Source organism: Coptis chinensis, chromosome 7 (assembly GCF_015680905.1).
Source record: "Coptis chinensis isolate HL-2020 chromosome 7, ASM1568090v1, whole genome shotgun sequence".
Taxonomy (NCBI): domain Eukaryota; kingdom Viridiplantae; phylum Streptophyta; class Magnoliopsida; order Ranunculales; family Ranunculaceae; genus Coptis; species Coptis chinensis.
Window position 1 is genome coordinate 11317775 of NC_141462.1, and position 17308 is coordinate 11335082.

The 17308-nt window shown below is 40.7% G+C and overlaps 1 protein-coding gene across 1 annotated transcript; it reads right to left on the bottom strand.

The window, feature by feature from the left end:
• Positions 1-1119: 1119 nt before the first annotated feature.
• Positions 1120-2578, bottom strand: LOC147485991 (uncharacterized). The gene is made up of 2 exons (XM_086573621.1): positions 2184-2578; positions 1120-1516 (listed from the first exon to the last, which is right to left on the bottom strand). The coding sequence occupies exons 1-2, from the start codon at positions 2576-2578 to the stop codon at positions 1120-1122; spliced, it is 792 nt and encodes a 263-aa protein (XP_086429747.1).
• Positions 2579-17308: the final 14730 nt, after the last annotated feature.

The window sequence follows — 17308 nt, forward strand, 5'->3', positions numbered from 1 at the left end:
CTCCACCAATTTCGCAGCTCTCCTTCTCCAAACCAGCTACTGCCGACATTAAACCCACCCCATTTCAATTATACTTCATCAATACAACCCACTACATAAAAATCGAGTTCAAATTATTTACTGTAAGCGAAATTCACTAACCTTTCACTGAAACACGACGCAACTCCAAGAATTTTCGGCTCCACCACTATTTCCCTCCACTTTAGCTCCTCCAAACTGCCACTGCCGACCTTCAACACCCCCAATACAATCAATTTTAGCATTACACCCTCAAGCAATCGAAATGGAAGCTAACTATTTATTTGAAACGAATTCAAACTCACCTTTCGCGAAAATATGACGCCAATTCCAATAATTTTTGAATCCCCACACTTGATTGAGTGTTGTTAGTGATTGGGTGTTTGAATTCTTGGGTTGAATCGATTGGAGAGGAATTCACTCACCTGTCGCCGCAATTTGGCTTCGGTATGCTCGAATTTCCAAGAGATTTCGAATTCTCTCACTTCATTTTAGTGTTTCTAGGTTTGAGTGTAAAGAATTTAGGGTTGGATCGATGGGAATTGAGAGAATTTAGGTTTCTCTCTCCTAGGGTTTGGGTATTGTCGAATTGGGGAAGAAGGAGAAGTTAGGTGCGATTTTTTTGGTTTCGCGATTTCGTTTTTTCTATTTGGGCCGATATATTTAGGCCCAAGCCCAATATATTCCAATTAGGCTTAAGGTCCTAATACTCCTAACCACCAACTCGTTTGACGTCGCGTCATAATTATTTTTCCGGCCCATCCCGCTAAATTTAATCTTCTATATTCTTTCTCACCGCATGATATAACGATGACCCAATCATGCGTGTAAGTTGTTAACTCGTGCCAGCTTCGAATGCAGAAAACCACTAACCGACATTTTTTCACATTTTCACATATGGGTCGCTTACCTAACGTGACTTATGAGTCGGAGTTAAGTTTTAGTAAGTTACGTACGTTTGAAATATAAACCCGACGACCAATTTACATAAATGACCCTAGATTTAATATGAAATTTACAAAAATACCCTTAATAATAATTCAGACTTTACATCCTACCCTCCTTAAAAGAAAATTTCGGTCCTCGAAATTAAATCATACCTTATTTCTCGAACAATTCTGGATATTGTTGCCTCATATCGGCTTCTTTCTCCCATGTTGTTTCCTCTACATTGTGATTTCTCCACAAGACCTTTACCAACGGAATGACCTTTGACCGCAATCTCTTTTCTCTCGCATCTAGAATCTGAACTGGCCCTTCCGGATAGGTAATGTCTTCTTCCAACTCTAACGATTCCAAATCAACAATATGTAGTGGATCCGGCTCATACTTGCGCAGCATCGAGATATGGAACACATTATGGACACGTGATAACCTTTCTGGTAGCTCGAGCTTATAAGCTAGCTCGAGATCTTCCTCAATAATCGGGAATGGTCCCACATATCTAGGTGCAAGTTTCCTTTCATCCCTAACCTCTGAATGCCCTTCTTCGGAGATACTTTCAAGAATACCCCGTCACCTTCATAAAATTCCAAAGGGACGCCTACGCCTATCTACATAGCTTTTCGGACGACTGGGTCAGGCGTGAGCAACCGATTCATTATCACTCTAATCTTCTCGGTGGTGTCACTAACCATCTCCTCGCCCCAACATAATACTATCTCCTGTTTCAGTCCAACAGAGAGGTGTTCTCGCAAGGTCGCCATACAACGCTTCAAACAAAGGCCATACCAATACTAGATTGATAACTGTTGTTGTAAGCAAACTCGGCCAACGCCAAATGAGTCTTCCAACTACCCCCAAAATCAAGCACGCAAGCCCGAAGCATATCTTCGATGATTTGGATGACTCTTTCCGATTGCCCATCGGTTTGCGGATGAAATGCGGTGCTGAATTTTAGTTTGGTCCCCAATTCCCTTTGAAGACTTCTCCAAAATGAACTGGTAAATTGAGTACCTCTATCTGAAATTATCGAGAGTGGTGCCCCATGCAACCTCAGTACATCTGACACGTAGATCCTACTTAACCTTTCAGCAGAGTAAGTAGTCTTAACAGGTATGAAATGGGCAGACTTGGTCAGTCTATCAACAATGACCCATATAGAATCCATTCCCTCACTGGTCCTCGGTAACCCGGATACAAAATCCATGGTTATATTCTCCCACTTCCATTCCGGAATCTCCAGAGGTTTAAGAAGACTAGGTGGTCTATGGTGTTCAGCTTTCACCTGTTGGCATGTGGCACACTTCTTAACATATTCCGCAATGTGCCGCTTCATACCCGGCCACCAAAACTGACGACGCAGATCTCTGTACATTTTGGTACCGCCAGGATGAATGGTATACTTCGATCTATGTGCCTCCTTCAAGATACTATTCCACAAAGAGTGATCAAAAGGTATCCAAATTCTTCCTCTGAATCTGATGCTTCCGTCTCCGGATTTTTCCCAATCAACATCCTCAGCATTATTCACATATCCTCGGTACCTAGGTCCATCCTTCGATGTATTCTGACCATTCACAATCTCCTGAACCAAGGTGTTTTCTGCCGTCACTGTCATCTGTGCTAAATAACAGCACTTCTGAGGATCTCCACTTCCATTTCCCGTGATTTCAAAACCATAAGAAGCAGCAGACTCCAGCAATTACCACTCCTTCATCATCATCTGAGCACAAACATGTTCTCGCTTTCTACTCAATGCATCGGCAACTACATTTGCTTTACCCGGATGGTATTGCAATGTGAATGTATAGTCCTCCATGTACTCAACCCATCTCCTCTGCCTCATATTCAAATCTTTCTGCGAGAACAAGTACTTGAGACTCTTGTGATCAGAGAATATTTCAAACTTCTCACCATACACATAATGCCTCCATATCTTTAGAGCATGAATAATCGCCGCTAACTCCAAGTCATGAGTAGGATAATTCTTCTCATGGGCATTCAATTGTCTAGACGCATACGCTATCACTTGGCCTTCTTGCATTAAGACACATCCTAACCCAGTGTTAGAGGCATCGGTATAAATCACATAGCTCTTCTCCGGATCTAGAATAGTCAAAACTGGCGCTGTTATCAATCGCGTCTTTAGCTCTTGGAAAGCTTTCTCGCATGCCTCCATCCATTCAAACTTCACATCTTTCTGTGTCAATCTAGTTAAGGACGATGCTATGCTAGAGAATCCTTCTACAAAACGACGGTAATACCCTGCCAATCCCAAGAAGCTTCGATTTCGTCGGTCGACGCGGTGGTCTCGCCAATTATTCATCAGCCTCTATCTTTGAACGATCAACTTTGATTCCATTCTCCCGATACAACATGCCCTAAGAACCTCATTTCATTCAACCAGAACTCACACTTGCTGAACTTGGCATAAAGCTGATGATCAACTAATGTTTGGAAGACAATCCTCAAGTGTTCCTTATGTTCAGCCCTAGTCTTGGAATAAATCAAGATGTCATCTATGAATACGATAACAAATTGATCTAGGTATTTCCACATCACTCGGTGCATGAGATCCATAAATGCAGCCGGAGCATTGGTCAATCCAAATGGTAACACCAAGAACTCAAAATGCCCCAGCCGTGTTCGGAAAGCTGTCTTCTGTATATCTTCTTCTCGAATTCTCATCTGATGGTAGCCTGTTCTGAGATCTATCTTCGAGAAATACTTGGCACCCCTTAACTGATCAAATAGGTCATTGATCCTAGGCAACGGATATTTGTTCTTGATAGTCACATTATTCAGCTTCCGATAATCCACACATAGCCTAAAAGACCCATCTTTCTTCTTCACAAATAACACCGGTGCTCCCCAAGGTGACTGGCTTTCCCTTATAAACCCCAATCTTTTCAATTCATCTAATTGGGACTTGAGTTCTCTCATTTCGAGAGGAGCCATTCGATAAGGAATCATCGAAATAGGTGACGTTCCCGGCATTAGATCTATTACAAAATCTATCTCACGCCAGGGAGGCAATCCCGGCAATGCATCTGGGAACACTGCCGCAAACTCACTAACTACAGGAACAAGCTCGGAAGATTCGAACTTCGGCCCTTGGAGACTAAGACCAGCTAACAATCCGTATCTATCATACTTGAAGTCAGACTTGGCCTTCACCACTCGAGATACCGTATTTCTAATCCCCTCAAACACAACCTCAGGCTGTCCCCATTTCTGCGTCACTGTTTTGGCAAAACAATCTACATGGACATGATACTTCCCTAACAAATCCATCCCTACGATGATATCAAAATCTTTTAGGTCCATCACCGTTAGATCGACTATCATCTCCCTATCACCTATCTTTATCACACAATGGTGACAAACTTCAAAGAACATAGTTTTCTTTCCTAGAGGAGTAGATAAAATAAGCTTCCTCCTGGTATTAACTACTTCCAACCCAAGAATTTCCACCATAGTTTTAGAAATGAAGGAATGAGTAGCACCCGTATCAAACAAGACATGCACCTTATGAGTAAACAAACATATCATACCTTCCACCACTTTATCTGTAGCGCTGATATCTGCCCCCATAGCATTATATACCGTGGCTTCCTCTTGGACTGATGCAGGATCCACAACTTCTTCCTCTGGCACTAGATAATACACCTTGCCCTGTGGTCTCTGTTCCACCCCTGAATTGGACTTGGGACAAAACCGCTTGATATGCCCAGCTTCACCGCAACTATAGCAAACCACACTCTCTCTCCCCGACTGTGTACTCTGGGGTATTACAGATTGCAATCTAGCTCTCTGACCCTGAGGCCTCAAATTCTGCACTGGTGCTCTGGTCTGAGAAGGAGCAGGTACCCTCGGTGGCCTCTGTGATCCACTCATCGGTCTCGCAACTGGTAGACTCTGTGCTGGCCTAACCACATTCAAACCCCTATGTACAGCTGGTGCCCTCCACTGTGGTGCCTGCTGGATGACCGGCCTATACATCTGTTGCAACCCTGAACCACTACCTTGGTAAACCTGCCTCTTTCCCCAGATCCCGCCTACCCCGAAATGCCGAATCGCCTTACCCTTTCAACCCTCTTTGCCTCTCAGAGCAATAACTCCATCATCCACTCTTTCAATACCTTGAGCCCTTCTCACAGCCTCAGCATAAGAATCGATCTGAAGGACCGACATCTTGCTCTGCATATACGGTTTCAGCCCGTCAATGAACTTCCTCGCCTTAGCTTTTTCCGTGGAAATCAACTCCTTCCCATATCGTGAAAGAATAGTGAATTTCTCTTCATACTGCCCCACTGTCATGTTTCCTTGTTCTAACTTGAGGAATTCCATTCGCTTCTTAGCTCTCGCCGCCTCGGTAACATACCTCAGAAGGAATAGTTCTTCAAACTTAGCCCAACTCATAGGAAATGTCTCTACATCCTTAACACTGATCCACCAGTGTTTGGCTTCACCTCTAAGCATGAAGGCAGCCAAAGTAACCCGCCGCCGGGTACACATCATGGAGTCCAAAGATACTAGACATGTCTAACAACCGGTTTCTGGGCTACTTTAACCTCGAAGACCCCACAAATTCAGGTGGACGTAACTGATGAAATTTGCAAGCGAAAACCCGATTGACTTTGCACTTGTGGCCCCTGAACTCCTCAACTCTCACGTGGTTGGTTGGGGATGCTACCTCGGTGTTACACCGTGGGAATAACAAATGGATGTCGAAAGAGGTTGGGGCTCGCCCGACTAGCCCCTCAAACTTTCAATCTCAGCTCTCATCTCATTTTGTGGCTGAGCCATTTGATTCATCATAGCGAGGAGCCTATCCATTCGGTCTCCCCACGATCCGTAGCATCATCACCACTAGTACTTTCCGGATCCATGGTGACTATTCTGCACATACACAAAAGAGCCAACTCGATTGTATGATACATTAGAGAGAGAGTTCTCAAAATTATGCAAGAAGTGTAGGTCGCGCCCTATGGAGCTCACATGCACGTAATGAGCGAGAATTTTCAAGAGATGAGCGCAGTCGCCGTCGGGTAAAGAAGCGCAGTCGGCCTCCGCACCTCGAAATGAAAATTCACTCCGACCTAATGGTGTCCGATTCGTCAAATTTTTCCGACACGTGTCCACGCTCTCCGCTATGACAAGACAACTACCCGTGCGACGTCTCGACATTACTAAGCTAGTATTAACGTTTAATGGAACGTAAACACTACTTAGGGCTTTATCGGGTTCCGACTAAAACTTATGAAACACGTCGTGACCGAGTCCCCCACTACAGCTCCCAGACGGATCTAATAGTGCACGCTCTGATACCACGTTCTGTCACGACCCGAGACCCAACACACATCCCGAGGACGAGGAGTAAATCTCGAGGCTGACACCCATCCCAATTCTACCAAAATTTTGGCAGAGTTTCCTTTGTTTAATCGACATTCATAAACCCTAAAACCTGTCATAAAACCTGTCATAACCTGGACATTTCATAATACCCTTCCAACAACCATATATATACAAACCCAACCTTCTAAACAACATTATATACATCCACCAACTGTGTAAGTGTAACTGCTACTCAAATACATCAAATATTACATCAAAATGAGCGAAGCTCTCTCTATATATACAACCAAAATGACTAGACTATCTCTATACAATCCAAAATATGAACTTGACTCTGTCCTCGTCAAGCATAAGGGAATCCTCCCAAATCACCATAACCGTCATCACTGGGCTTAGGGAAAACCTCCTCCGCAACTGGCTCGTCTGAAATGTTAAATAGGATGAGCAAACAACTATGCCCAGTAGAAACGCACATATCCAATAAATAGTTACTTATAGAAAATATTTAAAACATGCAGGGTTTCCATAAAAGTATTCAAATATTGTGACTATATATATACATCACTAACTAGCAGAAATCATCTCGACATGCTTCATTGATATACAAAATATAGTTTTTCACAATCATCATACAACTATTGTGGTCACGCATCCTATTAGAATGGTGAGACGACCGGTACGGTACCGGGCCCATCCATAAGGCAATCTCGGTTCAAGACTTTCCAAAGTGAACCATGCACCGTTGTTTTCCTGATTTTACCGCAGGAGCTAAAATGCCGCTTGTTGTGTTCGCAGACACACAAAAAATCAAAGCTTTTAGGGCTCGGTGGGCCCGTGACCCACGACCCCCATACAAAGCTGTCACCTAACTTACGGTGGTCAACCGTTCGACGATCCGCAGACCGCCAGATTCTCGACACACATCCGTGAGTGGACTAAACTCTCACTCCTCGCGTCTAAACCTCATCGAGGTAGCATGTAACCCCACACAAGCTAATCACCATACAACAAGTGACACGCATAAAGCATGGTTATCTAGAAAAGTAGAAAAGGAATTCCCGGACTACATCCAAAGGATGCATCCCTTTTAAAGGTGGCCCACCACCTCGAAAGGTGTACACCACGCTTGAATCCTAAAGCGAACTGCCGCCTCCGAATTAAGGACAACAGTTCCTTCTTTTTAGAATTCACCATTCCTTTTCTAAATCCCTCGTGATAAGCATAGTAATATCTATATATATACTCATATTACCGATTGTTTTCCAAATACTATAGATACATATTTAGTTTTTCTTTTAAAATTGTTGGTCCTGTATGTGTGAGTTCCTAGATTTTCCCCATCGATCACATACAACCTATGACTCCCAAACGGGCCATTCATAGTAAATGACAACCGATGATTCCCAAACGGCGAATCATCGTAAATAACAACGAACTTTATCCCGGGGACAATCCAGAACCTCACACATATTTACAAACAACCGGGTAATCCTCACCCGCATACAAAATCCATCTCTCTGTCTCCTTACTGAGACAAGAGACGCTAACCCTTTCCAAAACCAGTTTTTTTCTCTTTTAACAAAGAAAACAAATCTCCGCTACCCCGATTTTACCAAAAAAACTATTTCACACAAAAGCTATCTATATATACAGTTTATATCGAGGAAATACAGTGCAAAACATGAATATCATATATACATGCATGGTTGATACGCTCAACTATCTATTTCCTATTTAAACAATTCAAATCATGCATGAAAATAGGCAGACTATATATTGGTATGTAGGTTCCTACCTTAGCAAGCTCCTTCTCCTCAAGCCCACTTAACCAAATCGAGCCCGCTTAACCGAATCAACTCGAATTCACTCCTATAACAGCATATACATATACGTCGGTTGTTAGAATTGATCGAACCACGAGGAATTCTTAACTAGTGTAAGCCGAGAAGAAATCTCGACGTTAAGAAATTGGTTTCGGGTATTTTTTTCTATAACTACTGTCAATAGAGCTACAGGCCATTTCGGGCACTGTTACTCTGACGGTCTCCACGGCTATTTCAGCCATGGCAGGCCCTCATATCGACGCCAATCCTATCACATCCTAATTCCAAGTCCCAAATTTCGACTACAACCAATCCCACGCCCTTCGATTCATATTAAATCTAACAATAATATCGTGTGTTCCTTATCCCTCACTCATTACGCATTCAAGTCTTAAACAGTTATAAATCGACATGAATCTCTCGAAATTGGAATGAATAACCCAAAAAAAATTCTTACCAAGTCGGCAAAATCACTCCTTAGCTTGCTTCTCCACAATTTCGCTCACTCTAGCTTCTCCTCCACCAATTTCGCAACTCTCCTTCTCCAAACCAGCTACTGCCGACATTAAACCCACCCCATTTCAATTATACTTCATCAATACAACCCACTACATAAAAATCGAGTTCAAATTATTTACTGTAAGCGAAATTCACTAACCTTTCACTGAAACACGACGCAACTCCAAGAATTTTCGGCTCCACCACTATTTCCCTCCACTTTAGCTCCTCCAAACTGCCACTGCCGACCTTCAACACCCCCAATACAATCAATTTTAGCATTACACCCTCAAGCAATCGAAATGGAAGCTAACTATTTATTTGAAACGAATTCAAACTCACCTTTCGCGAAAATACGACGCCAATTCCAATAATTTTTGAATCCCCACACTTGATTGAGTGTTGTTAGTGATTGGGTGTTTGAATTCTTGGGTTGAATCGATTGGAGAGGAATTCACTCACCTGTCGCCGCGATTTGGCTTCGGTATGCTCGAATTTCCAAGAGATTTCGACTTCTCTCACTTCATTTTAGTGTTTCTAGGTTTGAGTGTAAAGAATTTAGGGTTGGATCGATGGGAATTGAGAGAATTTAGGTTTCTCTCTCCTAGGGTTTGGGTATTGTCGAATTGGGGAAGAAGGAGAAGTTAGGTGCGATTTTTTTGGTTTCGCGATTTCGTTTTTTCTATTTGGGCCGATATATTTAGGCCCAAGCCCAATATATTCCAATTAGGCTTAAGGTCCTAATACTCCTAACCACCAACTCGTTTGACGTCGCGTCGTAATTATTTTTCCGGCCCATCCCGCTAAATTTAATCTTCTATATTCTATCTCACCGCATGCTATAACGATGACCCAATCATGCGTGTAAGTTGTTAACTCGTGCCAGCTTCAAACGCAGAAAACCGCTAACCGACATTTTTTCACATTTTCACATATGGGTCGCTTACCTAACGTGACTTATGAGTCGGAGTTAAGTTTCAATAAGTTACGTACGTTTGAAATATAAACCCGACGACCAATTTACATAAATGACCCTAGATTTAATATGAAATTTACAAAAATACCCTTAATAATAATTCGGGCTTTACATTATGCATGTAATAATTATGCATGTAGGAATTATTGATGTGTACAGTGATTATACATGTAATAATTATGCATGTAGTAATTATGCATGTAATAATTTTGCATGTAGGAATTATTGATGTGTACAGTGATTATACATGTAATAATTATGCATGTAGGAATTATTGATGTGTACAGTGATTATACATGTAATAATTATGCATGTAATAATTATGCATGTAGTAATTAAACGACGCGGCTAGGTCGTTTGTATTTCACCAAAGCGGTCTCGTCACACCGTCGATCGTGTCCAAAACGATGTGGCCATGTCGTTGGGATTTGAATTTGGAAAAACGATTTGTCTGTTTTTTAGTGACTTGAACGGTGTGGCCACACCGCTTGAAGATAATCTAAAGCGACATGGCCACACGTTTGGACTAGGTCCCAAACGGTGTGGCCATATCGTTGAGATTTGAACTTGATAAAAGACTTGTCTATTTTTTTTGCCACTTGAATGGTGTGGCCACACCGTTTGGACTTAGTCTCAAACGACATGGCCACACCGTTCGGACTTAGTCTTGAACGGTTTGGCCATGTCGTTTGAGACTAAGTCCAAACGGTGTGGCCACACCGTTCAAGACTAAGTCCAAATGGTGTGGCCACACCGTTCAAGTGGCAAAAAAACAAACAAGTCTTTTTTCCAAGTTCAAATCTCAAACGACATGGCCACACATTTTGGGACCTAGTCCAAACGGTGTGGCCATGTCGTTTGTGGCATTTGGTACTTAAGTCAAACATCAATTAACAACTGTTCTTTATTTAGGATCCTTCGGTGCGTTTCGAGAACTCTGGAAACTCGAATGACGTGGATGATGTTCAACCGCTTTCAATGGATACAACAGAAATATTTACTACGGAAGAGGTACATAGTAGGCATTGTTTTCACTTGTTTTTATTTTCTAAATGAAATTATATTAGTTTATTGATTGTTGTTTTCTTTCATATCTTTAGGTATTTCATACACGTAGTGACGTAATTGGTTGGGCAACTGCTCGGGGAAAATAATGTAATGTGGTTGTGGTAATTGGGAAGTCGCAGAATGCTAACGGGAACCGAGTACCAAGGCTGGATTTAGATTGCGAGAGTTAGGGCGTGTATCGTTCACACTAAAAAGCAGAGAAAGTTAATAAGAGAAATACGGGAACCATGAAACGTGGATGTCCATTTAAGTTAAGATGTATTTTCCAACGTGGCACTATCGATAGTTGGAAAATTGTCGTTCTTAATGGTGTTCACAACCATCCATTAGCGAACACCCTTGAAGGACATGCATTTGCTACTCGACTGACTGTTCCACAATTCGAGTTCTTGTCAGAGATGACTCAAAATGGAGTTAAGCCTAAAGAAGTTTTGAAGTCCATCAGACATAGGTTTCCTGATAACCTATCTAGCATCACTACTAAAAAAATGACATATTATGACGCATGTTTTTTATCTATCTTGACGGTTTTATTGAAAACCGTCAAGATAGGTATTTTGGTAAAATTTTTATGACGGTTGTTGCAACATTATATCATGTATAATAGAAGCGTCAAGAAAATATGATGGTTTTATGATGGCTATTGCAGCTTTATGTCATGCCTGACAAATAGGTCGTGAAATTTAATGACGGGTTTTCTAAAATAGTCAAGTTAATACAAGAAACCGTCAACAGCTTTATGGAATTTTTGCGGTTTGTTGATGAGAACGTCACAAACTTAGACTATTTTAATGAACCGTCATCTTGGGTAAGTAAATAAACCGTCATGACCAATCAGATATAGGCATGGTCAAGCTAAAAGCGTCAAGACTCAAGTCAGGCCACCGTCTTTCGTATGTTCAATTGAACCGTCAACAAGTAACTTTAGTAAAATAGAAAATCTTGAAAACTCTTATATCATAAACAAAAAAAAAACGAAAAAACTTGACATCTCCAGTACGCTTCCATCATCTCCTTCAAAACTTAGGGTTTCGTCAACTCTTCCAAATAGCTAAAATGTCTTGGTGGTTGATTTCCACTATCTCATTTTTATCGCCTTTATCATAACAAGAAGCCATTCTTAACATCGAGAACTAGTGCTAAGATTTAGAAGATAATTAAGTTTTTTATTGTCTTCTTCGTCCTCTCCAAATGGAACACAAAGAATGCGCACTTGCCTTCCATTTCCTTCCCTAAAATTTAGGACATCTAGTTGAATCTTTTCTTGCCTCTCTTCTGGCCATGGGGAAAAAGGTGCCTCCTTTTCTCTCAAAATATGGGTTTAATTGGTTTCAATATTGAGTTTTTGTTTGGGCTTTCGACAGATTGATATGGAAGCCGTGGAAGGCTTTGGATTGGTCAAGGTATGTATCCATGTCTTAATTTCCCTAATCCTATTTTCTTTTCATTTCGTTTCCTACTAATTGGAGTGAGTTTCTTTGTGTTTTGGATATGATTTTCTCTATTTTGTGCATTGTACTATCACTGAGATATTGTCGATACTCGTCTGTGTATAATCACTGATTGGTTTAGAAAATCTCCTTGAATGCTCAAGTGATTAACCATTCTGAAACAAAGGTGGGATTTTGATGCTTGGTGATTTTGAAGCTGAAAACTAAATTTGAAGTCTTAGTTTCTTTTTTGTCTTGCTGGATATTTATACATGAAACGGTATGTTGTAGATTCCAAATTACAATTTTTACAAAAATGGAGTTACATGAGTTACATGGGCTTTTGAGTTCCGCCATCCAGCTGAGAACTGATTATGTTTGCGACGCAAAGTCGTCCTTTGCAGCCGCTTCGTTAACAAGCACATCCTTCAGCATTATCAGGAAAGAAACCATTATCTGCCATTAGTTGCAGGTATATCTTATTCTAGTTCCTCTTTGCATATTATATTTGTGTGTGGAAATGTTCTGAATGACTTTTACTGGTATCTTGTTTTTTCGTCAATTTTAGTTTGTTTTCTGGTCTACAAAACACACTTTAGTTTTCAAACTGGACATGAGATGTATTGTCCAAATTAGTAAGGAGAAAAGGTTGCAATCCTGCACCGTTTACAAAGTTCTTTCTTGGAGAAACGTCAGACCAATCACTTTCTTCTTAACAGTCAAATCGTTTGGTGCTGAATTCCTGGTATGGGTATTAGTTTGACATGTACTGTCAAAACATCACTACTCTTGGATACTGACATAACAGCACCATTTGGAGTTATAGTGAAGGATGGAAGATATTAGTAAGTAGCCATAAAAGAAAGCAAAAGAGAGAATACTCCAGGAAAAGAATAGCGTCATATTGGAAAGTTAATTACATTGCATACTTAGATAATGTCGATACAAGAATGGCAGAGGTAAAATATATAGCATTTGCTTCTAGTTTGTGCTTAAACCTATTTAATTTTTCTGTTCTTAATATAATTTTGTGAAACTTATGTACAGTGTACTCGATCACCCAAATGACTAACGACAGTTACACTAGAAGTGTTAAGGAGAGGAAAAAGGAATGTGGTATCCTCTTCCCATTGATGTGCTTCCGCGGCCCCGTTCTCTTCCTCTAACAATTGTTTATTAGTTTCTTCTTCAGTGGTGACAGGTCACATATCAGATACACACTAAGATAAGGGTCTATCTTTGAATGCCCTTGCTGCTTGTTGGTACAAAACTTGCCCGCTATTGTGTTTTTAGGTGTGTGCGTGTGGAGAGGAGAATTGGTAGACTTTTTTTCGCTAGCACTTGCTTATTAGTAGGGATTCATTTTTGGGTACCTCTTGCTACTTCTCATATTTTCTCTCAGCACTCTGTTCTTTTCTTTATTTTCACTCAGACGTGTCATTCATTAAAGTGTAGTTTATATGGTATTAGAGCATGCATGAAGAAAAATATTTCATGAGATATAGTTGATCGGAGAAATAAATGTCCTGTTATTGACTCCAACATTTATGTCAAGGCATGACCTAGATGATTTTATACTTTTTCAGTATAAATTTATATGTTGGCAGTAATAGTGGTGTTTTCTTACAGCTGCTGCAACTCATTTGAAGACTTCCATATTACTAGAGGAACTACGATTGTTTAATAATCAGGTGTATGCATGGTGTTGCTCATAGACTTCTAATGGGGATCCGATTAGGGAAAATGTATGGACTAAAGCTCGATCAAACTTTCTTTGATGAAGCGAAACACATGGATACTTCAACAGCATCTACATTTTACAATGCTTAACCGACGGCGTGCTATACTATTTTATCGGGTAAGCTACCGCCTTGCATGTCCAAGCGATTGACTTAAAATTGCACGTATACCATTTCACTTGGTCTCCAAACTTGGTTACAAAGTGTCTGACATAAAAGTCCTTGTCTTATGACCAGTAGCTAGGTTTATACATTTGAGTGGATTTATTAGTTAGTTGCCTACTTGCTGCCCCATAAAGTGATCCAAGTAGTGGTTGGAAATACTCTTTAGCACTCTAGTCTTGCTATTGCAATTGTTTAGCAATTCCATTGAGTTAGTGTTTTCACTTTCGTCTTGTCAAAAGTAACATTTTTTTCCTTTCGTCATTTTCTTCGAATGATTGACTCTTCTTATTTTCTTTTTGGACTTCGATCTTTTGCAGGTTAAGTTTGGACAAGGTTCGATGAATGAAACTCAAACCGTGCAAACCGCTTTTTTAGGCATATTTTGTGGATATTTTTGGTTAAATGTATGTAATTTTTTGAAATGGTGGAATGTAATGGATTTTGTTTTGTGAATAGATCACGAACTGGCTAGTTATTTACATTCGTGATCATGTTAAGTTGTTTGTAATGGAGTTTGATTGTATACGTGCAATATGATTTATTCAATTTTCTGGGTATAAAATAATTTTTAATAAATATTTTTTTTTTCTAGAAAATGTATATTTTTATGACGGCTTTGCCAAAACCATCATAAATTGAACAAGTTTCTTGACGGTTTTTGCTGAAAATTATGACAATTGTACTAAAATTAATGACGGTTACTATTTAACACTCAACATTTCATTGCCTATTATGACGGTTTTAGCTTTATTTTTGACATAAAATCTTTAAAGTACACAATGGTTTTTGTAAAACTGTCATAAATTTAATGACAGTTTTGGTAAACTTTTATGACGGGCTCTATAATGACGGTTGTTTTTTTAAAGAAAACACGTCATTAAACCTGTTTTATGATGGTTTTTAGCCGTCATTATAAGTCTTTTTTTTAGTAGTGCATATATCAAGTCTACAATGCCAGGCACAAGGTGAGGACATTAGATATGAATAATTATTTCGCGAAATGCACGAGAGATTGCGTGAGTTGTTAGCAGAAAACCATTATTTCGAGGAGGTGAGAGGATATGAATACGGATGAGATAACGGGATTGTTATGGGCCCATCCGGACGGTGTTAAAATGGCTCGGACTTTTCCAAAAGTTTTCATCATAGACGCCACCTACAAAACCAATAAGTATCGGTGGCCTTTTGTACAGTTTGTGGGGGTGACTTCAACCCGGGAAGTCTTTCACGGTCATTCAAGTGTTGCTCGAACCGAACAGCGATAGACTATGAGTAGGCTTTGTGTCGGGTTTTAACGGTTTTCTTTGGGTGAAGAAAGGCCATCCGTGATCGTGGTCCGACGGGGACTTGGCCTTGATGAGTCCGCTGATATTGTGTTTCTCGACGCCAAAGCATCTCTATAGATGGCATATCTCTATGTAATGCGTCCTTCGAAATGCAATGATTTTTTTTTTTCCCACCACGTAACTAGTAGATAAAGGCCGGTTCTCGTGGAACAACAGAGTGAAATCGAGGATCGAGGATATCTTCAACCGTAGAATTGCCGCTTTGGAAAAACACTATAGGGTTGAGTACTCTAATTTTGTTAGTTATCTGCGAGAGACTTGGTTGCCTTACAAGGATCGATTCGTATGTTGTTGGACAGATCAACACATTCACTTTGGGAGTACAACGACCAATAGAGTCGATGGGTCTTATGCTCAGGTGAAACGTGCTCTAGGAAACACAAACAGACATGATTTTCTAAGTATGTTTTACTTGATCCACCCGATTTTAGAGATCCAGCTGTCTGAGATTAGAGGTACGTTCGAGAAGAGTCTGATTGTAACCCAGCACCACCACGGGATTCCTTTATTTCGTGAACTCAGAAACCTGGTCTCAAGAAAATGTTTGGACTTGCTTTATGAAGAACTAGATACCCGTGTAAGCCATGCTGCTAAAGACTCTGAGTTCATTTGTAGGTGTTATTTGCGCACCAGTCATGGATTGTCATGTGCTCACGAAATCATTGAACTTCAAAAGCAAGAACGTTCCATATCTTTGAGTGCTATCGATCCCTTTTGGAAAACTCATGCTTTTTTCCAAGTGTGTCGGTGGGTGTTGGTCCCGATTGTAGACCTTCGATGGATATGTTTATGAAAAGGTATGAAATGGCTTCTGAAGAAGAGCAGAGGGTTATGGTTAGAAAACTTATGGAGATTGCTGTGCCAGAAACTACATGGCTAGAACCACCTCATGAGGAGGCGAAAACCAAAGGTCGGCCTAAGGGTAGCTGCAAGAGAAAGCTTCCAACTGAGGATGAGAACTCTTCAAAGCGAGATTCCATCTGGTTTTGAACATTCCCAACGTGAGCATGAAGAGTGGGTCTCGTCGCAACAATCGGAATGTACGCCAAATTCCAAGCCTTCTCATAAATTCCAAGCTACTCCGAACCCACCTGCAGAGAAGTCTTCTCCGAAACTACCTTTGCCACCAAAAAAAACCACACCACAGAATAACTATTCTCAAAAGTCACCTTTACCACCTAAAACAACCACACCACGGAATAACTCTTCTCAAAAATCACATTTACCACCTAAAACAACCACACCACGGAATAACTCTTCTCAAAAATCACCTCAAAAGTTAGACATTGGCATCCTGAGGGAGCCGAGACATTACGGTTTGGACATTCCAAAAGAACTGCACAAATATATTGTTAAAGTGGATGACCCTGTGGGTGATGGCAATTGCGGGTATAGAGCAATGTGCATTGCATTAGGAAGAAGTCAGGAAGAGTGGTCGTGGATGAGAAATGAGTTGTTACAAGAACTTAATGACAACCTCCCCCTATACTGTACATTGTACACTCACAGTGAGATTAGGTACGTGAAACCTACAATTTCCCATGAATGCGGTTGGGCACCCCCTCGTAAGTGGATGAGCATGCCCTTTGCTGGATATCTATTTGCTTCGAGATTTAATGTCGTCCTCGTACATTTAGGAAGTATGTACTGCCATCTTATTTTGCCACTGAGAACCCAAGCAAATCCTGAGAGAGTAAAGAAAGTGTTGGGTACCGCTTACGTACAGGGATGTCATTTTGTCCATGTTGAACTTGTTGATGATTGTCCGGTTTCAAAACCGATGCGAAAATGGCGTAGAGCTCGACACTTAATTGCAGATAGTTGGGATACTGCATTACAAGTAAGACAAGCGCAATTTACGGCATTGAACATTCCCAATTTAGTATTGGAAGACGAGCACACTAATGATGGGTCCGAAATACCAATAATAGATGTTGACTAGGAA

Excerpts from the sequence above, each read along its gene's own strand:
- LOC147485991 (XM_086573621.1), bottom strand. The coding sequence starts at position 2,578 with ATGACAGTGACGGCAGAAAACACCTTGGTTCAGGAGATTGTGAATGGT. Across the intron at positions 1,517-2,183 it reads CTGGAGATTCCGGAATGGAA|TATCTCCGAAGAAGGGCATT; the intron begins GTGGGAGAATAT and ends TATTCTTGAAAG.